The 21,498-nt window shown below is 51.2% G+C and overlaps 3 protein-coding genes across 7 annotated transcripts in view; 2 read left to right on the forward strand and 1 right to left on the reverse strand.

Moving 5' to 3' along the window:
• The window catches only part of TRRAP (transformation/transcription domain associated protein), a 133,754-nt gene extending 129,181 nt beyond the window's left edge, over positions 1–4,573 (reverse strand). The window contains exons 1-4 of one of the 3 annotated variants that reach the window (XM_064153740.1): positions 3,450–4,573; positions 2,155–2,243; positions 675–828; positions 286–335 (exon numbers count right to left, since the gene is read on the reverse strand). In XM_064153740.1, coding sequence (XP_064009810.1) covers positions 286–335; positions 675–777 — 153 coding nt within the window. In that variant the 5' untranslated portion in view covers positions 778–828; positions 2,155–2,243; positions 3,450–4,573. Of the gene's footprint in view, positions 1–285; positions 336–674; positions 829–2,154; positions 2,244–2,502 lie in introns of all 3 variants that reach the window. The other 2 variants (XM_064153739.1, XM_064153742.1) reach the window with 2 other exon arrangements.
• On the forward strand, positions 2,142–3,068 carry LOC135180385 (basic proline-rich protein-like). Its single transcript, XM_064152739.1, has 2 exons — positions 2,142–2,704; positions 2,924–3,068. Exons 1-2 carry the CDS (start codon positions 2,142–2,144, stop codon positions 3,066–3,068), a joined length of 708 nt encoding a protein of 235 aa, XP_064008809.1.
• On the forward strand, positions 3,334–21,278 carry TMEM130 (transmembrane protein 130). Of its 3 annotated transcripts, XM_064153745.1 has the most exons (9): positions 3,334–3,703; positions 3,999–4,192; positions 6,742–7,032; positions 9,121–9,289; positions 11,460–11,629; positions 13,617–13,701; positions 17,392–17,594; positions 18,994–19,106; positions 20,695–21,278. In XM_064153745.1, the coding sequence occupies exons 2-9, from the start codon at positions 4,114–4,116 to the stop codon at positions 20,869–20,871; spliced, it is 1,287 nt and encodes a 428-aa protein (XP_064009815.1). In that variant the 5' UTR covers positions 3,334–3,703; positions 3,999–4,113; the 3' UTR covers positions 20,872–21,278. The 3 variants fall into 3 exon arrangements, with proteins under 3 accessions (XP_064009815.1, XP_064009813.1, XP_064009814.1); XM_064153743.1 differs by lacking the exon at positions 3,999–4,192 and having other exon boundaries at positions 3,500–3,703; XM_064153744.1 differs by lacking the exon at positions 3,999–4,192 and having other exon boundaries at positions 3,500–3,703; positions 6,745–7,032.
• The last annotated feature ends 220 nt before the right edge of the window (positions 21,279–21,498 follow it).

The following is a 21,498-nucleotide window of genomic DNA, read 5'->3' on the forward strand; positions in this document are numbered from 1 at the left end:
ATTCTATAATCTTTACTTAAAGGCTTATTAATTAAAGATTAGAGAGTGAAAGATTCCACTATGTCCAAATACTGCAATTCTTCAACAACCTAATTGTTACACCACAAACTTTAAATCAATGACTTACAACAAGATAAACCATGTCATAAGATACCAATATTAATACTTCCACCACAAAACATCAGAAATCAAGCCTCTGTACATTAAGAACAAGAGCTCCTGGCATCTTAGAAAGCTGGGAGGTTTTAGTGGGGTTCTGTTGTTAGGGGCAGGGTTTTTATTTACCTCAAAATTCTCACTGACTTCTTGCATCATTTTCAGTTTGGTTTCATCAGCTGAAAATTAAAATTCAAGCAACAATAAATAGATGTAAAATTACATCATGAAGGAAAATGCCAAGCTCACTGATTAAAGAAGCAATCAGATCTTATCAGTTTAGCCATCACTGCCCAATTACAAGGCACACAACTCTCACACAAGCAATTCTCACACCAGCACACACAGACAGCTTGCACACATTGGCTCATGAACGTATTGCTCATCACTTTGCTTCTTTGAGATTCCAAACTCCAGTGAAATTCAAACCCACACATTTACCAACTAAAGACACTGAAATGTTTGTGAAACAAACCACTGAGGAGCTGTAACTTCCAACAGAAAACCCAAAACCTTACGTGTATTGACATCTGTAAGGGCAGCCACAAACTGGAGGTATTTTTTCATCAAAGTGGTTTGGTCCACCACAGTAGGCCCTTGAGCTGAAACAAATGCCATCATGGAGGAGGAGGAAGGATCTGCTTTCAGTGTGTAAAATCAAGACTTAGACACCTACAAAAAAAAACAATTTAGATGTTAGTTTCTACGGCTGGTTAACAGCAGCTGTCACATCAGCTACATCCATTCCTTTCACACACTGAAGGGGACACATCTTTTCCAAAGCCACAGCTGTCACATGTAACAGAAGGTTTGCAGATGACACCAAGCTAGGGGCAGGTGTTGATCTGGTGGAAGGTAGGAGAGCCCTGCAGAGGGACCTGGACAGGCTGGATGGGTGGGCAGAGACAGTGGGATGAGACTGAAGAAGGCCAATGGCATCCTGGGCTGGCTCAGGAGCAGTGTGGCCAGCAGGACAAGGGAGGTTCTTCTGCCCCTGTGCTCAGCACTGCTCAGGCCACACCTTGAGTACTGTGTCCAGTTCTGGGCTCCTCAATTCAAGAGAGATGTTGAGGTACTGGAAGGTGTCCAGAGAAGGGCAACAAAGCTGGTGAGGGGCCTGGTGCACAGCCCTGTGAGGAGAGGCTGAAGGAGCTGGGGGTGTGCAGTCTGCAGCAGAGGAGGCTCAGGGCAGAGCTCATTGCTGTCTGCAACTACCTGAAGGGAGGCTGTAGCCAGGTGGGGTTGAGCTCTTCTGCCAGACAACCACCAATAGAACAAGGGGACACAGTCTCAAGCTGTGCTGGGGGTAGTATAGCCTGGATGTTAGGAGGAAGCTGTTGGCAGAGAGAGTGATTTGCATTGGAATGGGCTGCCCAGGGAGGTGGTGGAGTCGCCATCCCTGGAGGTGTTGAAGCAAAGCCCGGCTAGGGCAATTAGTGCCATGGTCTAGTCGACTGGATAGGGCTGGGTGCTAGGTTGGCCTGGATGATCTCGGAGGTCTCTTCCAACCCGGTTGATTCTACGATTCTAAGGTAACGCCTGGCCTGTGCAGCACCCGACAGAGCAGAACACGCCTCTGGGTGCCGGTGCCTGCGGGGCTGCCCACAGGGTAACCGTGCAGGCGCTCTCTGCAGCTTCCCGTCTCCCAGCAGCGGCTCAGGGATGCTCTCGGCACCCCACGCATCTCTCCGACACGGACAGATGCCAGACTTACAGCTCCCACTGAAGGCAACCCAGGGAACTCATTCCCAGAGATGCAAGCGATTGCCCTGTCACCGGGAGCTGTCTGCTTCTCTTGTAAAGAAAACTGGACTCAAACTCAGCCTAAAGGCAGGCGAGCCCCCTCCTCACCCCGGCGCTTCCCTGTCGCTGTCCTACACAGCCCGCTTCAGCTACCCACCGCGCCCCACGGCCGGGGGTGCTCCGCCAGCCCCCATTCAGCCCCCCACAGCTGCCCCAGGCTCAGGGCGCCGCCTCAGGGCCCCATGTGCCGCTTACCGTCCCCGCCGCAGGGCTGGTCTCCGCCGGGTCGCTCCCCGCTGCCACAACGCCATCAGGCCGACCCCATCCCCGCCAAGGCGCCCGCCCTGCCAACAGGGGCACCCGTGAATGACGGCAGCAACGCTTCCCACCCGACCCCCAGCCCGCCCGGCTCCCGCCCAAGGCCCGAGGCCTCCGAGCGCTGTACCGATGGGGCTCCGGCCCCTTCCTCCTCCCCGCAGAGCGCCGGTTCCGCCCCGCAGGCTGCGCCGCGCCGGGCCTCGCCTCCCGCCCCTTCGCTCCACCGCGCTCAGGCCATCGCCTCGCCGAGGCGATACCGCCGCCGACACGCCAAGGGCTCCTCACCCCACGGCTCCCTGGGCTCGGCCGGCCTTGGTCCCCCAGAACCCTCCTTTGTTGCTCCCGGAGGCCGGCGGCAGCGCATGGGCGCAACGGAAGCACCCGAGCCCAGTTCCGGCCGCTCCGCCCGCGGCCCGCCCCCCGCGCAGCTCCCCGGCCGCAGGCGGCGCAGCGGGGCGCGACGCCGTCCGTTCCCTGCCCATCCTCGGTACAGGGCGCACGCACCCCAGTTAACCCCTACCGTGCCCTGCCGGGGCAGTTCCGTCCCAGCTGGGGAAGGTGCCTGCCATCTGCCACCTTCTCCAGGCTGTGATGCGTGAGGCGAGGCTGGCCGCCGTCGGCCCTCCCCTCAGCCCCGGGGTCTCCGCTGATGCAGCGGCCGCCGGGCGGAATGCGGCTAGCACCGGGTGAGGAATTACTCCGGCAGATGCGGCCAGTGTCGGTGCCGTCGGCAGGCCCGAGCCTCTCCCGCCCCAGACGCGCCACGCCGCTGCAGCCGCGACCCGGTGGCGCCCCAGGGGAGCGGCAGCAGAAGCAGTTCCACAGCACCGGGAAACCGGGAGGAGCCCTGATGGCAGGGAGGCTGAACCTCCCTCTTAAACATCAGAAAAATACTGTTCTCCTAAAACCGATTTAGAATTCATCCAGGAGCGCGAAAGGCCTCCGAACGAATGCTTTAAACCCCCGCACTGCTGCTGGCAGCCGCTCACACTCCCCCCAGAATCCCCGTGGCACCCTTCGCGTTACGGACCCCGCACGGGCACGCTCAGGGCCTGGACGCGGGGCACTGCGGACAGACTGCCCGCGGCTGAGGAGCCAGGACCCGAAAAACACTGTATCTGTCCCGTGTCAGCCGCCAGCCAAGGCGCCGAGTTTGCCAAGTGCCCAGCCCGCTGCAAGCGGGCAGATCGCGGGCGGTTCCGCGGCAGCCACGTTACGTTGGCAACACAAACCTGCAGGACCTTCCCCCCGGAGAGGGTGATTGGGCGCTGCCGCGGGGGAGCGTCCCGGGGGGCGCGGACACAGGTGCCGCAGTACCGCGGGCGGCCTCTGGGGCAGTGCCCGGCCCCACCGTGGGGAGATCCGACGCCGGTCCCGGTCCTAGTCCCAGTCCGTCGGTGCCTGCCCGTGGTCCCCGCCGCCCCGGGCATGCTGCGACTGGCTTGCGTGCTACTGCTGCTGCTCGGCCGCGCCTCCCCGGCGGCAGGTAAGGGGCTTCTGTCTGCACTGTCATCGCCGCCGGGGAGCGGGCGAGGAGGGGTGAGGACGGCATACCTCAGGCGTGAGCTGCTTTACTTGAGGGGTGGTGGTTCGCTGGCCGGGCTTGCTAGCCATGACAGGAGATGGAGGTTGCTCCGGGCACCCCCTCGCCACCCCAGACTTTATTCTCCAGCGCTGCGACCTTGCTGCGCGCAGTGGGGCGGGGGCGTCCCGGGGAGCCAGGCTTCCTCTCCGCACTTCCCAAACCAAACGCTGCGCTTCTGCTTCCTCTGCTCACCCAGGGCCGTGGGTCACTGGGCACAGGGGCAGCCTCTGTCCCTCGCTACGGTAGCCTTACGGTGCTGCATTCTGCAAAGAGAGGTCGGCAAGGTAGAAGAAGAACCCGTTTCGGATCAAATGCCTTGCTCCGCCAGTGACTCACTGCGTGACCTTGGGTTAACAGCGGCTACGGCTCCTGAGCTTCAGTCTGGCCCTGGTTTGTAAAGCACCGTGATAACTTCCAAGGAGAAGTGCTAGATAAGCTGCTTGTTTTTTTTCCCCAAGTTCTGCTGAAATGTATCCAGGGGAGCCTGGATCTTCTAAAGACCTGAAACCTCTCTGTGCCGGATTTCACCGAATCACAAGCCTTTTTCTAACTAAGCCAAAAATCTGAACTCAAGGCCAGTCTTTGTGAGTTCTTGCTCAAACAGTAGCATTGGAGTCCTTTTGCATCCAAATTTTCTCAGCAGCTGCAATCTGTGAAATAAAATGCAGGCATTCAGTAGATACTTTGGGGTCTCCTGCCCCATTCTAAGCTGATGAGTGCAGGAAAGGCTGCGTGAGCGTTAGGTGGTCCCAGTGCTGCCTCCACATTGCAGGTCATGGATGAGTGAGAAATGCAACTCATGAAAGACAGCGTCTCAGGTCCCTGATGGCAATCTGGTGGCCGCTGAAAGAGAGAAGGAAAGTCATCAGAATGAGAACCCCCACAGCTCTGCCTCTGTGCTAGCATCACCCCATTGCTTCCTGGTGAGAAGACAGTCAAGCACATCGCTGACACAGGGTGGGAACATGCTCCATGTGGGAGGCAGACAACCTCATCCTGTTTCCAGCTCTGTCCCAGTTCACAGCTTTCAGTGGTTGTTGCCTTTCCTTTTATAAGAGGGCTTGGAGATCGATTTTTAATTGTTTTTTAACAGACAATTTGTCTTAGTACAGTGCTATTTTACAGAAAAAAATGCATATATCTGTAAAACCCAATCTCACTTTCACTCTGCCCATGGCAGTAGCTGCAAGAGCTGAACTAGCTTGTGTAAACATTGCAAGGGAGATAACAGTGATTCACAGTGGCAGAGGTGGTTCACTATCACAGGTCCTGTGCTTCTCACACCTTGCTGTTTCATAGAATCACAGAATGGTTTGAGTAGGAAGGGTCCATCTAGTCCAACTCCCCTGCAGTGAGCAGGGACGTCTTCAAGTAGATCAGGTTGCTTAGAGCCCCATCCAACCTGACCTTGAATGTTTCCAAGGATGGGGCATCTGCCACCCCTCTGGGCAGCCTGTGTCAGTGTTTCACCACTCTCACTGCAAAAGCAGCACTTGCCTCAGCCTGTTGGCCATGCTTCTTTTGCTGCAGCTCAGGATACAGTTCACTTTCTGGGCTGCAAACACACATTGCCGTTTCATCTCCATATGTTTAGCCACCAGTACCCCCAAGCCCTCTGCAGGGTTGCTCTCACTCCCTTCACTTCCCAGCCTGTGTTGATACCAGGAGTTGTTCTGACCCAGGTGCAGGACCTGGCACTGGATCTTGTTAAACTTTAGGAGCTTTACCGTTCTTGAGCTTGTCCAGGTCTCTCTAGATGGTAACCAATCTGCCACTAGAGCATGTTACAAGTGTAACCTACATTGGGACTTTTGGTCATTTCCTGATAAAAGGAAGCCAGTGGTGGACCACAGAGAGTTCTTATAGTACTAAGAGCAGCTGGTACTGATGGGGTTTTGTTCAGTTGGGAAAAAGTTAGGAGAGACTTGTGGGTCAACAGAGCTAACAGAGGAATCTCTGACATGAAATCTTACATGAGTTTGAAAGTTCATTAGTTCATTTTTGTTGTACTCAACACTGGTCAGGCCACAGCTTGAGCACTATGTCCAGTTCTGGGCTTATCAATTCAAGAGAGGTGCTGAGATATTGGAATGTGTCCAGAGAAGGCTGACGAAGCTGGTGGAGACCTGGAACACAAACCCTACGAGGAGAGGCTGAGGGAGCTGGGGGTGTGCAGCCTGTAGAAGAGGAGGCTTAGGGCAGACCTCATTGCTGTCTACAGCTACTTGAAGGGAGGCTGTAGCCAGGTGAGGTTGGGCTCTTCTGCCAGGCAAGCAGCAACAGAACAAGGGGGGACAGTCTCAAGCTGTGCCGGGGAGGTCTAGGCTGGATGTTAGGAGGAAGTTCCTGCCAGAGAGAGTGATTGGCATTGGAATGGGCTGCCCAGGGAGGTGCTGGAGTCCCCATACCTGGAGATGTTTAAGGGTGGATGAGGCACTTAGTGCCATGGTCTGGTTGAATGGATAGGGTTGGGTGCTAGGTTGTACTGAATGATCTTGGAGGTCTCTTCCAACCTGGTTGATTCTATGATTCTATTCTGTGATTTTCTTAGGACAGAGATTAGAGCTGTGTCTCAGTGTCATGTTAGATAAGTAGTGACACTGAACCTACAGCCAGTGCCCAGCTCTGCCTGTAAAACCTCCTCAAAGTTCATGCAATGTTGTGTTTTGAAGCTCCTTTCTACTATTAGCATTTCTGGAACTGAGTGTAAACTGTTGTTTAATGCTGTTTGTTAGAACTCCTATACCTGTGCTACAGCTTCTGTTCCAAGTTTTTATGTGGTTAAGAAAAGAAAAGGAGGTGGTAAAGTCTTTGCTAGGGTGAATGTCACTGTGAGTCACCTACTTCCAGCCAACAAGTTAAAAAGTGTAAATACGTAGACAAAATTGAAGATGCAATATAACAAAGTTTGTGCTTTGCTTGTCTTCTGATTTCCACAGCAGACTACAGGCTGGAAATAACCAACAATGGTCCCATCACATCAGGAGCTCAAGCTACCATTCATGCCAGCCTAAGGATGGAGAATGACAGTGACGCATCAGATTTGTTTCACTTCAACTGGATTTATGCTCCTCTGATTCTGATAGAGAAATCTGAGCAGCATTTTGACTCTGTAATTAATGTGACCAGTGAATTTCCTGGGACTTACCCTGTATCTGTCTGGGTCACTCACAGGAAGTGTTGGTTGTGTCGGCCGGTTGCTAGAGAGAGCACCATGCTTCACATTACAGGTAAAATAGCTTCACAGCTTCTGCAGCTTCAGGGGTTCAGTACACAGCAGGATGCTTACTGCCTTTGCTAGCTTCAGGAAAATGAAAGCCAGGTGTAAATATGACTTCTGCCAGCAGTTTGATTTGAAAGTGGGTTTGGATGGCATTTGCCATGCTGTAGCTACCTACACCCAGGCAGTAACTCTGGGTCTGCTTATGTTCTGCTGCCTCTGTCACTTAGGGAAACTGAACTAGCATGCTTCAGCAGCTGCAGTTCAGACATCAGCATTGCTCAGTGATGTCCAGACTTCTAAAACCTGTACCACTTCCCAGCATTTCTAGTCTTAAAGTTAGGATGACCAGCAACAGAGACAATCTACTGGTTTTCCCAGTGGTGCAGTATGATTTACCTAATTTCCCTCTGACATGGGATATCACCTGACAGATTCCTCCAGTTTGTTTGTTCAGAAAGTAGTAACCGTGTCCATCCACCCCCATGTCTCAGTGCTCTGCTACTTGTACCCTCCAAAACAAAGCCAGGTGCCAGCCAAAGATAAGGACATGCTTGAGTACAAAGGAGATAACCATAGGGCAGAGCTGGCATTTAGGAGTGCAGCTGTGGGGATTTTTCAGGAAAGACCCAAGTTTACTGGGCAAGTCTTTCTGAAAGCAAGCACAAGATCTTTCCTAAAGCACTGCTGCCTCACTGAATGCTTCCTCCTTTCATATGTCAGATTCCCATGCTGCAACCAAAAGGGAAGAAAGGTTTCTCTAGCTGTAAAAAGTAAGATCCCACTGTACCTTTCTGTCTTCCCCAAGCAAGAGGGCCCAAAGGTACTTGTCAGTGACTCTTGTAAACTGCAACATCGTTTAGTTTTGCATTACAAGCTCCCTCCTAAAGCAGAAATCATTGCTCTTATTTGTGCATTATCAATTTAATGAGTCCCTGAGAGTCTGATACTGGTAATTAATATCCCATTAATTTTATAGCAAGTGTGTCATCATAACACCTCTTTCTTCATAGGTTAGAGAGAGGTTTTTTTTAGATCAGCCTTTGCCAGTCCTGAAAAAGAAACTGGAGCATAGGATCTCTTGCAGACATCAAGATGTTACCATTTCTGCATTCACAATCTATAGCACATCTGTCACACACAGCAGGCAAATTGGCATTTCTGTGGAAGTAGCTCAAAATAAACCCCAGAAATCAGCAACAAAAAAAGGGCACAAACCAAACCAAACCCACAACCCCAAACACACTGTTTTGAATCTGAATTTCTTGACCTAGATACCTGATGTCAATCCCTGTTCTTTCTAAATCAATAGTAAAAACTGCTAAGTCCAGGATTTTTCCTCTTAGTTTCCTTAGAAGCTTTATCATGACCCATTTTATAACCCTAAACAAGCAATTCAGTCTCCCAGCCTCACTAACACATGTAGCAACACTGAGTAATGGCTACAAAATACACCCTAGCACTTGGGCTAGCACTCAGAAAAAATTAAGCAGTACATTGTAAATAATACTTTGATACTCACATGAAGCTTGCTATCAAAGTGACATATTTACTGTGCCCAGTTCTGGGCTCCTCAGTTCAAGAGAGATGTTGAGGTGCTGGAAGGTGTCCAGAGAAGGGCAGCAAGGCTGGGGAGGGGCCTGGAGCACAGCCCTGTGAGGAGAGGCTGAGGGAGCTGGGGGTGTTTAGGCTGGAGAAGAGGAGACTCAGGGCAGAGCTCATTGTTGTCTGCAGCTACCTGCAGGGAGGCTGTAGCCAGGTGGGGTTGGGCTCTGCTGCCAGGCAGTCAGCAACAGAACAAGGGGACATAGTCTCAAGCTGTGCCAGGGCAGGTCTAGGCTGGATGTTAGAAGGAAGTTGTTGTCAGAGAGAGTGATTGGCACTGGAATGGGCTGCCCAGGGAGGTGGTGGAGTTGCTGTGCCTGGAGGTGTTGAAGCCAAGCCTGGCTGAGGCACTTAGTGCCATGGTCTGGTTGATTGGACAGGGCTGGATGCTAGGTTGGCCTGGATGAGCTTGGAAGTCTCTTCCAAACTGGCTGATTCTATGATCTGGTCATTCTATTTGCTGTCATCCTTTTCACACCTTATTGTTCTGCAGAGTTTATCACAGGGAATCTTACCATTGCCCAGCTAGAAGACAGTAGATCTATCACACGTGGTTCTAGCTCCAGCATGGGCTCCGTCACTCGGATTTCTTTCTGTCTTCATGACCCAAGTAATTACTTCAAGTCAGCATCATTTGTCTACAACTGGGATTTTGGAAATGGGTAGGTGTGGTTGCTTTGTTTGCTTTAATGACAACTCAGGCTGGGTCAGATTGAGATGCTCATCTAGAGAGGAGTCCTGAGTACATCTGTAGGACAAAGTGCACATCTTTGTCAGTTGGCACATTCATAGCATCTCAGCCATGTGAATCATGAAAACTTTGGCACTGCACACTCACAAAATGCTGATGTTTTAAAGACCTATCATTTTTTCTTCAAGTATATGCTTAGGTGTAGTGCTGTGTGTGCAAGGAGGTGAACTGAAGGAATCAGAAGTAGCTGTTGCTGTGACCAGCATCTCAAAAATACACCACAACCTGCTGAGGAGCTTTGGAACGTGGATAAGTCCCTCAAGTAATACAGAGGTGTACACTGTAGGTTGGACTGGATGATCCTAGAGGTCTCTTCCAACCTGTTGGTTCTATGATTAGCATACACCTAAAGCTTACCTAATAACAAAACAGAGGAGGATGGAGAGTGACCTAACATAACTCAGAACAATCAGAAGTAAAACCATGGGTCCATGGATAAAGCTGCTCTGCAAGAGGGAGCAAAAAAAGACAGCTGTTTTCCTCTTCTGGGGATGAATATATGTTAAGTAAGTCAATACAATGAGAAATGTAAGCTTAAAGCTTTGAACACTAATTATGTCATTAGTTTTTCTTTCACTGTTGTGCTTCAGTTAGCTTATAGACTACCTGCTATAAAGGTGGTTTTCATCATTTACTGACTATTCCTCTTCCATTTCTGTGAATTCTTTTAGTATTACCTTTAGTTTCTTTGATTGAAAATCCATAAACAAACTCTGGTCTTAGACTGATTTTAGTTCTGTTGATAATGCCAAAGACATCAGTCCTCACTGATACTCAGTGTTGACAAGGTCTTGAAATGACAGGATGAGGAGGAATGGGTCTAAACTGGCAGAGGGGAGATTCAAACTGGATGTTAGGAAAGGGTTGTTTGCAGTGAGGGTGGTGAGACAGTGGCACAGGCTGCCCAGAAGGCTGTGGAGCACAGAATCACCCAAGGTGAGCAAAGATCACCTTGGGTGATTCTGTGCTCCACAGCCTCCCTGGAGGTGTTCAAGGCCAGGTTGGATGAGGCCTTGAGTGACCTGTTCTAGTGGGAGGTTTCCCTGCTTAGGGTGGGGTGTTGGAACTGGATGATCATAGAATCATAGAATGGTTTAGGTTGGAAGGGAACTCAAAGCTCATTCAGTGATTTTGTGCTCCACAACCTCCCTGGGCAACCTGTGCCAGTGTCTCACCACCCTCAGTGCAAACATTTTCCTAACAACCAGTTTCAGTCTCCCCTCTGCCAGTTCAAACCCATTCCTCCTCATCCTGTCACTATCAGACCTTGTCAATAGTCCCTCCCAAGCCTTCCTGCAGTCCCCTTCAGATACTAGAAGGCCACTCCAAGGTCTCCTCAAAGTCTTCTCCAGGCTGCAGAGCCCCAACTCTCTCAGCCTGTCCTCAGAGCAGAGCTGCTGCAGCCCTCTAAGCATCTTCACGGCCTCCTTTGGACTGGCTCAAACATTTCCATGTCCTTGTTCTGGGGGCTCCAGAACTGCACCCAGGACTGCAGGTGGGGTGTGAGGAGAGCAGAGCCAAGGGGCAGAATCCCCTCCCTGTCCCTGCTGCCCACACTGCTCTTGCTGCAGCCCAGCACAGGGTTGTGTCTGGGCTGCACTCACACTGCAGGCTCCTGTGGAGATTTTCATCACCCCACACCCCCAGGTCCTTTTCCTCAGGGCTGCTCTCAGCCATTCCTCACCCAGCCTGGAACTGTGCTTGGGATTGCAACTACCCAGGTGCAGGAACTTGCTCTTGCCCTTGTCGAATGCCATGATGTTGGCCTGGGCACACCTCTGCAGCCTGTCCAGGTCCCTCTGGATGGATCCCTGCCCTCTAGCAAGTCGACTGTGCCACACAGCTTGGTGCCATCTGCAAACTTGCTGAGGCTGCACTGATTGCTCTGTCCATATCCATATCTTTGAGGTCCCTTCCAACCTGAACCATTCTATGATATGGGCCAAATAAAATCAGTCACAGCTCACTGCAGCATTATCTATAAAGAAAGCACATTCCAGCTCATCCCCTTTTCAATCAGAAATATGCAAGCACTTGGCAAAAGGCAGTTTTGATTCTAAGTCCTTCTGTGTTGCACGTAGGGTTTATCAGATTACCAAGGAACCCTTTGTCTACGCTAACTGCTCGGCCCTGGGGAATCGCACAGTGCACCTGAAGGTGGTGGCTGAATGGGAGCAAGTTGGGAGCAGTGTGCAGGAGAGGGAAACGGTGCAGAAAACTGGGGATTTCACCACTGCTCTGGACCTGCTAGGTAACTATAAAACAGCTTGCATACTCACAGCTTGCTATGTACAGAACCACAGTGTCTCAGAGGCTGGAACGAACCTCAAAAGCTCGTCCAGTCACCCCCCCTGCCAGAGCAGGAGCACCTAGAGCAGGTCACACAGGAATGTGTCCAGGTGGGTCTTGAATATCCCCAGAGAAGGAGACTCCACAACCTCCCCTGGGCAGCCTGTTCTAGTGTTCTGTCACCCTCACAATATAAAAAAGCTCTCCTCATGTTTACATGGAGCTTCCTTTGCCTCAGCACCCACCCATTGCCCCTTGTCCTGTCACTGAGCATTACTGAGCAGAGCCTGGCTCCAGCCTCCTGCCACTCATCCTTTACATAGGTATAAACATTGATCAGCTCACCCCTCAGTCTCCTCTGCTCCAAGCTAGAGCCTCAGCTCCCTAAGTCTCTCTTCATAAGGAAGATGTTCCACTCCATTTTTGTGGCTGTGTGCTGAACTCTTTCAAGCAGTTTGCTGAGGTCCTTCTTGAGCTGAGGAGCCCAGAAGTGGACACAGTATTCCAGATGCAGGCTCACCAGAGCACAGGATAGGGGAAGGAGAACCTCTCACAACCCAATAACCACAGCCCTTCTAATACACCCCAGGGTGGCATTGGCCTTCTTGGCCACAAGAGCACATTGCAGGTGCAGTCTGCCTTTGATGTAACAATACAACTACATCACTGCATGCAAGAACTGGTCAACATTATTCAGTAAAGTGTTGCTAGGGCAAAATTACTGTGTGCTGTGCTAGTGAAAGAGAAAAAGGAGGGAAATACACAAGATCTCCTGTTTCTTTTTGATTTTGCCCAGGTGGGCAATTAAATTTTAATTGTGCCCAGGTGGGCAGCAAGAGCCAATGGCATCCTGGGCTGGCTCAGGAGCAGTGTGGGCAGCAGGACAAGGGAGGTTATTCTGCCCCTGTGCTCAGCACTGCTCAGGCCACGCCTTGAGTGCTGTGTCCAGTTCTGGGCTCCTCCATTCAAGAGAGATGTTGAGGTACTGGAAGGTGTCCAGAGAAGGGCAGCAAGGCTGATGAGGGGCCTGGAGCAGAGCCCTGTGAGGAGAGGCTGAGGGAGCTGAGGGTGTGCAGCCTGCAGCAGAGGAGGCTCAGGGCAGAGCTCATTGCTATCTACAACCACCTGAAGGGAGGCTGTAGCCAGGTGGGGTTGGGCTCTGCTGCCAGGCAAGCAGCAATAGAACAAGGGGACACAGTCTCAAGTTGTGCCAAGGGATGTGTAGGCTGGATGTTAGGAGGAAGTTATTGGCAGAGAGAGTGATTTGCATTGGAATGGGCTGGTGGAGGCATAGAATCAACCAAATTGGAAGAGACCTCCAAGATCATCCAGTCCAACCTAGCACCCAGCCCTGTCCAATCAACCAGACCATGGCACTAAGTGCCTCATCCAGGCTTTGCTTCAACACCTCCAGGGACAGCAACTCCACCACCTCCCTGGGCAGCCACCAATAGTACAAGGGGACACATTCTCAAGTTGTGCCAGGGGAGGTCTAGGCTGGATGTTAGGAGGAAGCTGTTGGCAGAGAGAGTGATTGGCATTGGAATGGGCTGCTCAGGGAGGTGATGGAGTCTCCATCCCTGGAGGTGTTCAAGAAAAGCCTGGATGAGGCACTTAGTGCCATGGTCTGGTTGATTGGATAGGGCTGGGTGCCAGGTTGGCCTGGATGATCTTGGAGGTCTCTTCCAACCTGGTTGATTCTATGATATTGATATGTAAAGGATGAATAAAGTAGCTGACTACCTAGTAAAAACAACTCACAACAAATAAAACCCAGAACACTTCTGAGTCTGTTGGTAGGTTTCCTTTTTAGGTGTGAGATAGCTGCTATGGTTTGTGTGAGTGGTGGGGCTGAAGTCTGTGCAGTCCAGGAAAACAAAGCTTTCCTGGCAAAAGGGTGAATTTGAAGTTTGCATGTGGGGTGTGTCACACTTTTTTCTTCCTCTCAGATGCTGTTAAGAGCATTGATGTAGTGGGCTCCAGAGAGACGCACGTCATGGAGAATCTGAGTCTGTCTCTTCATATCAATGGCACGTAAGTGGCAAACACAACTTCCTTCTCCAAGGCCATTGTCTTTTTAAGTGGTTTTCCTCCCTGTTCCCTTAAAATGGTCAATTGCACCCCACAGAACTGTTTCTTAAAACATGGAAGAAATTTCCTTTGGACAAAATACTGCTGAGTATTTCTTTTTGCTGACTTACCAGGGAATCAGGGAATCACAGAATCAGTCAGAGTTGGAAGGCACCACAAGGAGCAGCCAGTTCCAATCCCCCTGCCATGCCCAGGGACACCCTACCCTAGAGCAGGCTGCACACAGCCTCAGCCAGCCTGGCCTTAAACACCTCCAGCCATGGGGCCTCAACCACCTCCCTGGGCAATCCATTCCAGCCTCTCACCACTCTCATGCTCAACAACTTCCTCCTCACCTCCAGGCTGAACCTACCCACCTCCAGCTTTGCTCCATTCCCCCAGTCCTGTCACTCCCTCATAGCTTAAAAAGTCCCTCCCCAGCGTTTTTGTAAGCCCCCTTCAGAATCCTGAAAGGCCACAAGAAGGTCCCCTGGGAACCTCCTCTTCTGCAGCCTGCACAGCCCCAACTCCTTCAGTCTGTGCTCACAGCAGAGCTGCTGTAGCCCTCTGAGCATCCTCCTGGCCCTTCTCTGGACACACTCCATCATCTCCACAGCCCTCTTGTCCCAGGGGCTCCAGAGCTGGATGCAATACTCCAGGTGGGATCTCAGCAGAGTGGAGTGGAGGGGGAGAATCCCCTCCCTAGCCCTGCTGGCCACACTTCTGCTGCTGCAGCCCAGGCTCTGCTTGCTTTCTGGGCTGCAAGTGCACACTGCTGGCTCCTGTTGAGCTTCTCACCTCTCAGAACTCATAAGTCCCTCTCCTCAGGGCTGCATTCCAGCCACTCACTGCCCATCCTGGATTTGTGCTTGGCATTGCCTCGACCCAGCTGCAGGACCTTGCACTTGCTCTTGTTGAACTTCATGAGGTTGCCTCTGCAGCCTGCCCACATCCCTCTGGATGGATCCCTGCCCTCCAGCCTGGCTGCTGCACCACACAGCTTGGTATTGTCAGCAACCTTGCTGAGGCTGCACTCAGTGCCTCTGTCCATGGCACCCACAAAGATGTTGAACAAGACTGGTCCCAGGATGATCCCTGTGGGACTCTACTTGTCACTGGCCTCCACTTGGACATTGACCCAATGCAGAATCATTTTCCAAGTCATAAATAGTCCCCATGGACAGTTTGCATTCTGAACATGAATGGCACATTAGTAGGAGTGGCAGCTGGAGATGGTGCACAAGTAAATATGAACAGCCCAAACCCATTACAAGCAAAGCTGAACATCTCTCAAAGCAGGCTTGGTGTCAGGAGGGACAATATTTGCCAGACCCAGGACTGATGCAATAGCAGCTTATGACAAAGAAGCAATGAGAAAGGCTTGAGAGCTGGATTATCAAAAACAAAGCTGGAAAGATTAGGTAACCAAAAGCATGCTGCTTTCTTCAGCAGAGGGTATCCTGCAGGGAGAAGGGACAACATGCTAATAAAGTGCTGTAAAGAGAAGCTCTCTTGTCAGAATCCATAGTCTGGGAGTCCAACCAGAATCAACTGGAACTAGGGCCTGAAAATGTAAACAAAAGGCATCAACTAGACATGGGGAGAAGACACATGGCCATAAAGTAGATTGCACCTAGGCTGCCTGATAGCAAGTAATCCCCTCCTTTTTCTTCTAGGGGAGCACTGTGATCCTGGCAGTTTGATTGCCTTTGCCAGCTGTTAGTGCATGGTACAGAGCTCACCTTGCATTCTTTCCCCTTTTGGTTGTGGGGTTTATTTTAATCAGGGAAGTCTTGCCTGTGCTTCAGTAGCACAGTGATCTCTTCTGTGGGGAACAACCAACCTATGCTCTATAAGGAGGCTCAGGGGTGATCTTATTACTGTCTACAACTACCTGAAAGGGCATTGTAGCCAGGTGGGGGGTGGCCTCTTCTCCCAGGCAACCAGCAATAGAACAAGGGGACACAGTCTCAAGTTGTGCCAGGGTAGGTATAGGCTGGATGTTAGGAAGAAGTTCTTCACAGAGAGAGTGATTTATTTGGAATGGGCTGCCCAGGGAGGTGGTGGAGGCACCGTCCCTGGGGGTCTTCAAGAAAAGCCTGGCTGAGGCACTTAGTGCCATGGTCTGGTTGATTGGTTAGGGCTGGGTGCTAGGTTGGACTGGATGATCTTGGAGGTCTCTTCCAATCTGGTTGATTCTATGATTCTATTGGAAGTGAAGGCTGAAAAAAAGATTTCTTTGATCTTTATTGAAGAAGGACTACAGGGGTTTTCTACACACAGTGACCTGCCAGTGACCCACACAGGTAGTTAGCTCTCAGCTGAAAGGCTTGCTGTTACAGAAACAGCACTGTGATGGCTTGGGAGTTCCCCACCCACACACACTTATGAAATCACCCAGACTAGACTCAGCTGGCTGGAAGTTAAGGAATGAAGCTTTATATTCACAGCTTAGCACAAGATAGAAGCAGAGAGTTACAATATACACAAATATTTACAGCTCTATACAAGTTAAAAAGCAATACAGAAACACAGCAGCCCTCCCAGAAATCAGAGCTGCCAGGAGGGGCTCCCAACCACCCTTCCACCTTCTTTCCACCCCTCTACCTTATCTCAGAGTCTGCCTTACATGCAAAGGTGAGTTGGGAGGATCAGCAAGGGGGGTTAGAAGCAGAATGTTTAGTTGGGTTACACAGCAGAAGCCCAGGAAGAAAACACAGACACCAACAGTGAGAGACTCTGTCTTATCTATGTTAGTATTCTTGGTTTTGTACATCTCAGCAAGCCTAGGAGTGCAGCAGACACCACCATTGTTTCCTTTGCACAGCCTAGCATCTAATTTCTCTCATTAAAATAGTCCAATTAGCCCCAAACCAGCACAATCACAAAGAACTTCATCAACTCCCCATCACTACTTGTCCCCCCACCTGCTGTTTTTTGGTGAAAGACAATTCAGACCTTACACTGATTCCCAGGTTTTTGGGGCCCAGGACCTGCTGAGCACAAGGTCACCCTTGTAAAAGCACCAGCCTCTGGTGATGGCAGAAGATGGCACTGGGTGGCTTGGGGAATCCTTAGCTGAGGAGCACTTTGCAAAGCTGAGGTTGTTCAGACTGGAGAAGAGGAGGCTCAGGGGAGACCTCATTGCTCTCTACAACTACTTGAAGGGAGGTTGTAGCCAGGAGAGGTTGGTCTCTACCCAGCCATCCAGTGACAGAACGAGAGGACAGAGCCTCAGCCTGTGTGAGGGCAGGCTCAGGATGGATGTTAGGAGGAAGTTGTCAGAGAGAGTGATTGGCATTGGAATGGGCTGCCCAGGGAGGTGGTGGAATCACCTTCCCTGGAGGTGTTCAAAAGGAGGCTGGATGAAGCACTTAGTGGTTTAGTCAATTAGAAGGTGTTGGTGATAGGTCGGTCTCAGTGATCTCAAAGGTCTTTTCCAACCTGGTTAATTCTGTGATGCTGTGATCTGTCCTGCTATAACCCAAACACTCCTGCAGTTACCTCCTCTCTTCGCGTTTAGGTTCACTTTCTCTTTCCCCTCTCCCAAAGCACTGCCTGTTTTACCCGTGTGATGCCTCAGCCCTTTGCTAAAAGCTTCGCAAAGGTTTCACCTACCTTTTTGGTTTGCTTTTTGGGGTTTTGCCCCTGCAGCCCCCCGCTGGCGTTGTGCTGGCTCATCAAGTCCGAGTGCATTCCACTTGAAGGTGAGAAATGCCATCTGGTGGTGGTCAACGGCTCCTGCTACAACCTCAGCCATACCTTCCGCGATGCCGGACAGTACTGCCTCAGCGTCCGAGTGGAGAAGGGTGTGATGATGCTGCAGACCTACCACGAAATCAAAGTGCGGCCAACAGGTGAGGAGCAGCTGGGCTGAGCATCCTGCAAGCTCACAGAATCACAGAACCAGTCAGGGTTGGAAGGGACCACAAGGAGCAGCCAGTTCCAACCCCCCTGCCATGGGCAGGGACACCCTACCCTAGAGCAGGCTGCACACAGCCTCAGCCAGCCTGGCCTTAAACACCTCCAGCCATGGGGCCTCAACCACCTCCCTGGGCAACCCATTCCAGCCTCTCACCACTCTCATGCTCAACAACTTCCTCCTCATGTCCAGTCTGACTCTCCCCACCTCCAGCTTTGCTCCATTGTCCCCAGTCCTGTCACTGCCTGATAGCTTAAAAAGTCCCTCCCCAGCTTTTTTGTAGGCCCTTTTAAGATGCTGGCAGGCCACAAGAAGGTCACCTGGGAGCCTCCTCTGCTCCAGCCTGCACAGCCCAAACTCTTTCAGTCTGTGCTCACGGCAGAGCTGCTGCAGCCCTCTGAGCATCCTTCTGGCCCTTCTCTGGACACTCTCCAGCATCTCCACAGCCCTCTTGTCCCAGGGGCTCCAGAACTGGATGCAGTACTCCAGGTGGGGTCTCAGCAGAGCAGAGGGGGAGAATCACCTCCCTGGCCCTGCTGGCCACACTTCTGCTGCTGCAGCCCAGGCTCTGCTTGGCTTTCTGGTCTGCAAGTGCACACTGCTGGCTCCTGTTGAGCTTCTCATCTCTCAGCACTCATAAGTCCTTCTGCTCAGGGCTGCATTCCAGCCACTCACTGCCCAGCCTGGATTTGTGCTTGGCATTGCCTCAACCCAGAAACCTACCATTTTTCAAGGGTACATTTCTCTAGGCCTCCGCTTCATTACTGGTTTCTGCCTCTGGCCATCAATCCTTGCTGGCTCTCCCCAGGCATGCTCACACATGCCAGAATCATCCAAGATAGTAGTTAGGTGGCCACGTAAAGGAGGAGATGCCCAGAGGACAGGGAGGCTGTCATACAGAATGGTTACACCAGTTCAGTGGGCTGGCACTTGTATACAGAGAGGGCAGCTCACTCCAGTAGGCACTGGTGTTCATTCAGTGCTAAGTGTGCAAAAGCTGGAGGCTTCTAGCTGCTATGAAGATAAGGTTCCTTCCTGTCTTCGTGGGGTACCATGAAGCTACAAACACCCCAGGGCTAACATAGGTAGCTAGATGGAGGTTTTTCAGCAGGTCAAAGCAAAAGAAGGTTAAGAAAGGGGAAGACCTCAGAATCCTGCATTCCCACCTCTGAGACTTCAGAAGGACTTGAAGTCACCTGGGCTGAAAAATGTATTCCCTGTCCCTTGGTTCTAAAAATACCCAGACTTCTCCTGAAACCTCCTTTCTTTCTCACTGTTACCTCTTCTCAGTCTATTGTATCCCTCCAGGAATGTGTCCCTGTGTCCTTTTCTAGGCATCCACCCGACTTTGTTTGTCCTGCTCTGCATCACTCTGGTCTCAGGGCTGCTAGGACTGGTGCTGTACGCCACCTGCCGAAGTAACACACAACAGAAGGATCTCGTGGAGGTATTCACTTACTCTCAGCTTGAGCTGTAATAGCAATTAAGTACTTTTTAGCCACGTCCTGTCTTTAATTCCTAGACAGGCAAGAAGGGGAGGGAGTTTTTCCTTGGTATGTCTGACCTGCTCCATGGAAAAGTCTGCACAGTGTCAGCAAGCACTTTAAGCAACAGGCACACTTCTGCCTCGTTGCAGAACACTGCACCTCCAATTGCCAGGGCTACCATGGGCAGTTTGTTCATAGTCCCAAGCAGGTGCTTGCATTGAGGTATCTCTTCCAGGGAATCTGCCTCAGAGTGGTTACATGAAAGCAAGCAAGGGGATAGATAGTGAGAGAGGTTACAGGGTAATGAAAAAAAAGGAGAGCATGTTACCTAAAGCTGCACTGACCCTCACATGTTGGAAGGTAGGAGAGCCCTGCAGAGGGACCTGGACAGGCTGGATGGGTGGGCAGAGGCCAATGGGATGAGATTTAACAAGGCCAAGTGCAGGGTTCTGCACTTTGGCCACAACAACCCCAAGCAGCACTACAGGCTGGGGACTGAGTGGCTGGAGAGCAGTCAGGAGGAAAGGGACCTGGGGGTACTGATAGACAGTAAGCTGAAGATGAGCCAGCAGTGTTCCCAGGTGGCCAAGAGAGCCAATGGCATCCTGGCCTGCATCAGGAACAGTGTGTCCAGTAGGACAAGGGAGGTTATTCTTCCCCTGTACTCAGCACTGGTCAGACCACACCTTGAGTACTGTGTCCAGTTCTGGGCCCCTCAATTCAAGAAGAATGTTGAGGTGCTGGAGCATGTCCAGAGAAGGGCAACAAAGCTGGTGAGGGGCCTGGAGCACAAATCCTATGAGGAAAGGTTGAGGGAGCTGGGCCTGTTTAGCCTGGAGAAGAGGAGGCTCAGGGGTGATCTTATTACTGTCTACAACTACCTGAAGGGACATTGTAGCCAGGAGGGGGGTGGCCTCTTCTCCCAGGCAACCAGCAATAGAACAAGGGGACACAGTCTCAAGTTGTGCCAGGGTAGGTATAGGCTGGATGTTAGGAAGAAGTTCTTCCCAGAGAGAGTGATTGGCATTGGAATGGGCTGCCCAGGGAGGTGGTGGAGGCACCGTCCTTGGAGGTGTTCAAGAAAAGACTGGATGAGGCACTTAGTGCCATGGTCTAGTTGATTGGATAGGGCTGGGTGCTAGGTTGGACTGGATGATCTTGGAGGTCTCTTCCAACCTGGCTGATTCTATGATTCTATGTGATCCTTCTGTCTCTTGCTCCCATCCATCTCTAGTGCAGCTTTCACCTGCTGCTCTCACTGTGCTTGCAATAAGCATGATCTCCTAAATCAAAAGCAGCTTCTATGGCCCTTTGGAAAGTACCTAATACACTTTGCATCGTGCCACAGCACACCTAACGTAGCTCTGGACAGGCTGCCTGTGCACCATGTGTGTAGCAGGTGTAAGCTAAAAGTCTGTTTCAAGTTGAGAACTGATTGACACTGGTCGAGGACCAAATGCCATTTCTGGCCTAAAACACTGTTGCTGGAGTCACTTGAGCTAGTAGGATCCCCAATTAAAAGTGATCCGTGTGATGTGTCTTTTCCAGGTGGCTGACTTTGACTTCTCCCCGCTGTCTAACAGAGCCCTGTCGTCCCACCCGGGGTCAGGCTGTGGCCAGATATGCTGCAGATCATGTTTCCTTCAGTCATCTCAAGAAGCTGCCAGGGAGAGCCATGAACTTCTCTATTCTTTTTACAAGCCACTCAAAACATACACAGTGTGAAGAACACAACTGCACTTTGCTTACACTGACTGCCAAGGTTAACTGTCTCACTTCTGCTGGGGTACAAGCCTGGTGCTGCAGGAAAAGTTTGGGTCTGCAGTGCAATGAGGTTAAGCACTTTAGCACTTGAGCATTTCGTTCTCTGACCTAAAACCTAGCAGGGCCTGAAACACAGTCAGAGTAGCTCTGTGGTTTTTAAATGTACAGGGGTGGACACACTTTGAGCTGCAAAGGCAGCATTTTATTCTTATCAAAGAGTGTTATATGTGCAGGTTGGCTAAACTCACTACCTCCTGTAATGCCTCCATTCCTTCTGCTGTCTGTTTCAAAGAAGAAAATGCTTAAGACCAATATACCTCCTTTTCCTAAGTTCCAACAATATGAATGGAAATGGAAGTCACCCAAAATGCTGCTCAGTGTGTCTTTGTTCTAAAAAAGGAACTGGCTTGGCCAGGTTGAGAATGGCCTAGGTACTGCCAGTGAGCCACACCATGTCATTATGTTGTCATTTTTCTCCTCTCTTAAAAGACCCTTTGTTGAAGTGAGTGCACTTGAGTGCTGGTAACCTGCTCCTGGGCAGGGGCCAAAGGGATGAGACTGAACAAGGCCAAGTGCAGGGTTCTACAC

This window comes from Pogoniulus pusillus, chromosome 13, assembly GCF_015220805.1.
Source record: "Pogoniulus pusillus isolate bPogPus1 chromosome 13, bPogPus1.pri, whole genome shotgun sequence".
Lineage (NCBI taxonomy): Eukaryota > Metazoa > Chordata > Aves > Piciformes > Lybiidae > Pogoniulus > Pogoniulus pusillus.

Excerpts from the sequence above, each read along its gene's own strand:
- LOC135180385 (XM_064152739.1), top strand. The coding sequence starts at position 2,142 with ATGTGCCGCTTACCGTCCCCGCCGCAGGGCTGGTCTCCGCCGGGTCGC. Across the intron at positions 2,705-2,923 it reads CCGTTCCCTGCCCATCCTCG|ATGCGGCCAGTGTCGGTGCC; the intron begins GTACAGGGCGCA and ends TTACTCCGGCAG.
- TMEM130 (XM_064153745.1), top strand. The coding sequence starts at position 4,114 with ATGCCTTGCTCCGCCAGTGACTCACTGCGTGACCTTGGGTTAACAGCG. Across the intron at positions 11,630-13,616 it reads CACTGCTCTGGACCTGCTAG|ATGCTGTTAAGAGCATTGAT; the intron begins GTAACTATAAAA and ends TCTTCCTCTCAG. Across the intron at positions 13,702-17,391 it reads TCTCTTCATATCAATGGCAC|CCCCCCGCTGGCGTTGTGCT; the intron begins GTAAGTGGCAAA and ends TTGCCCCTGCAG.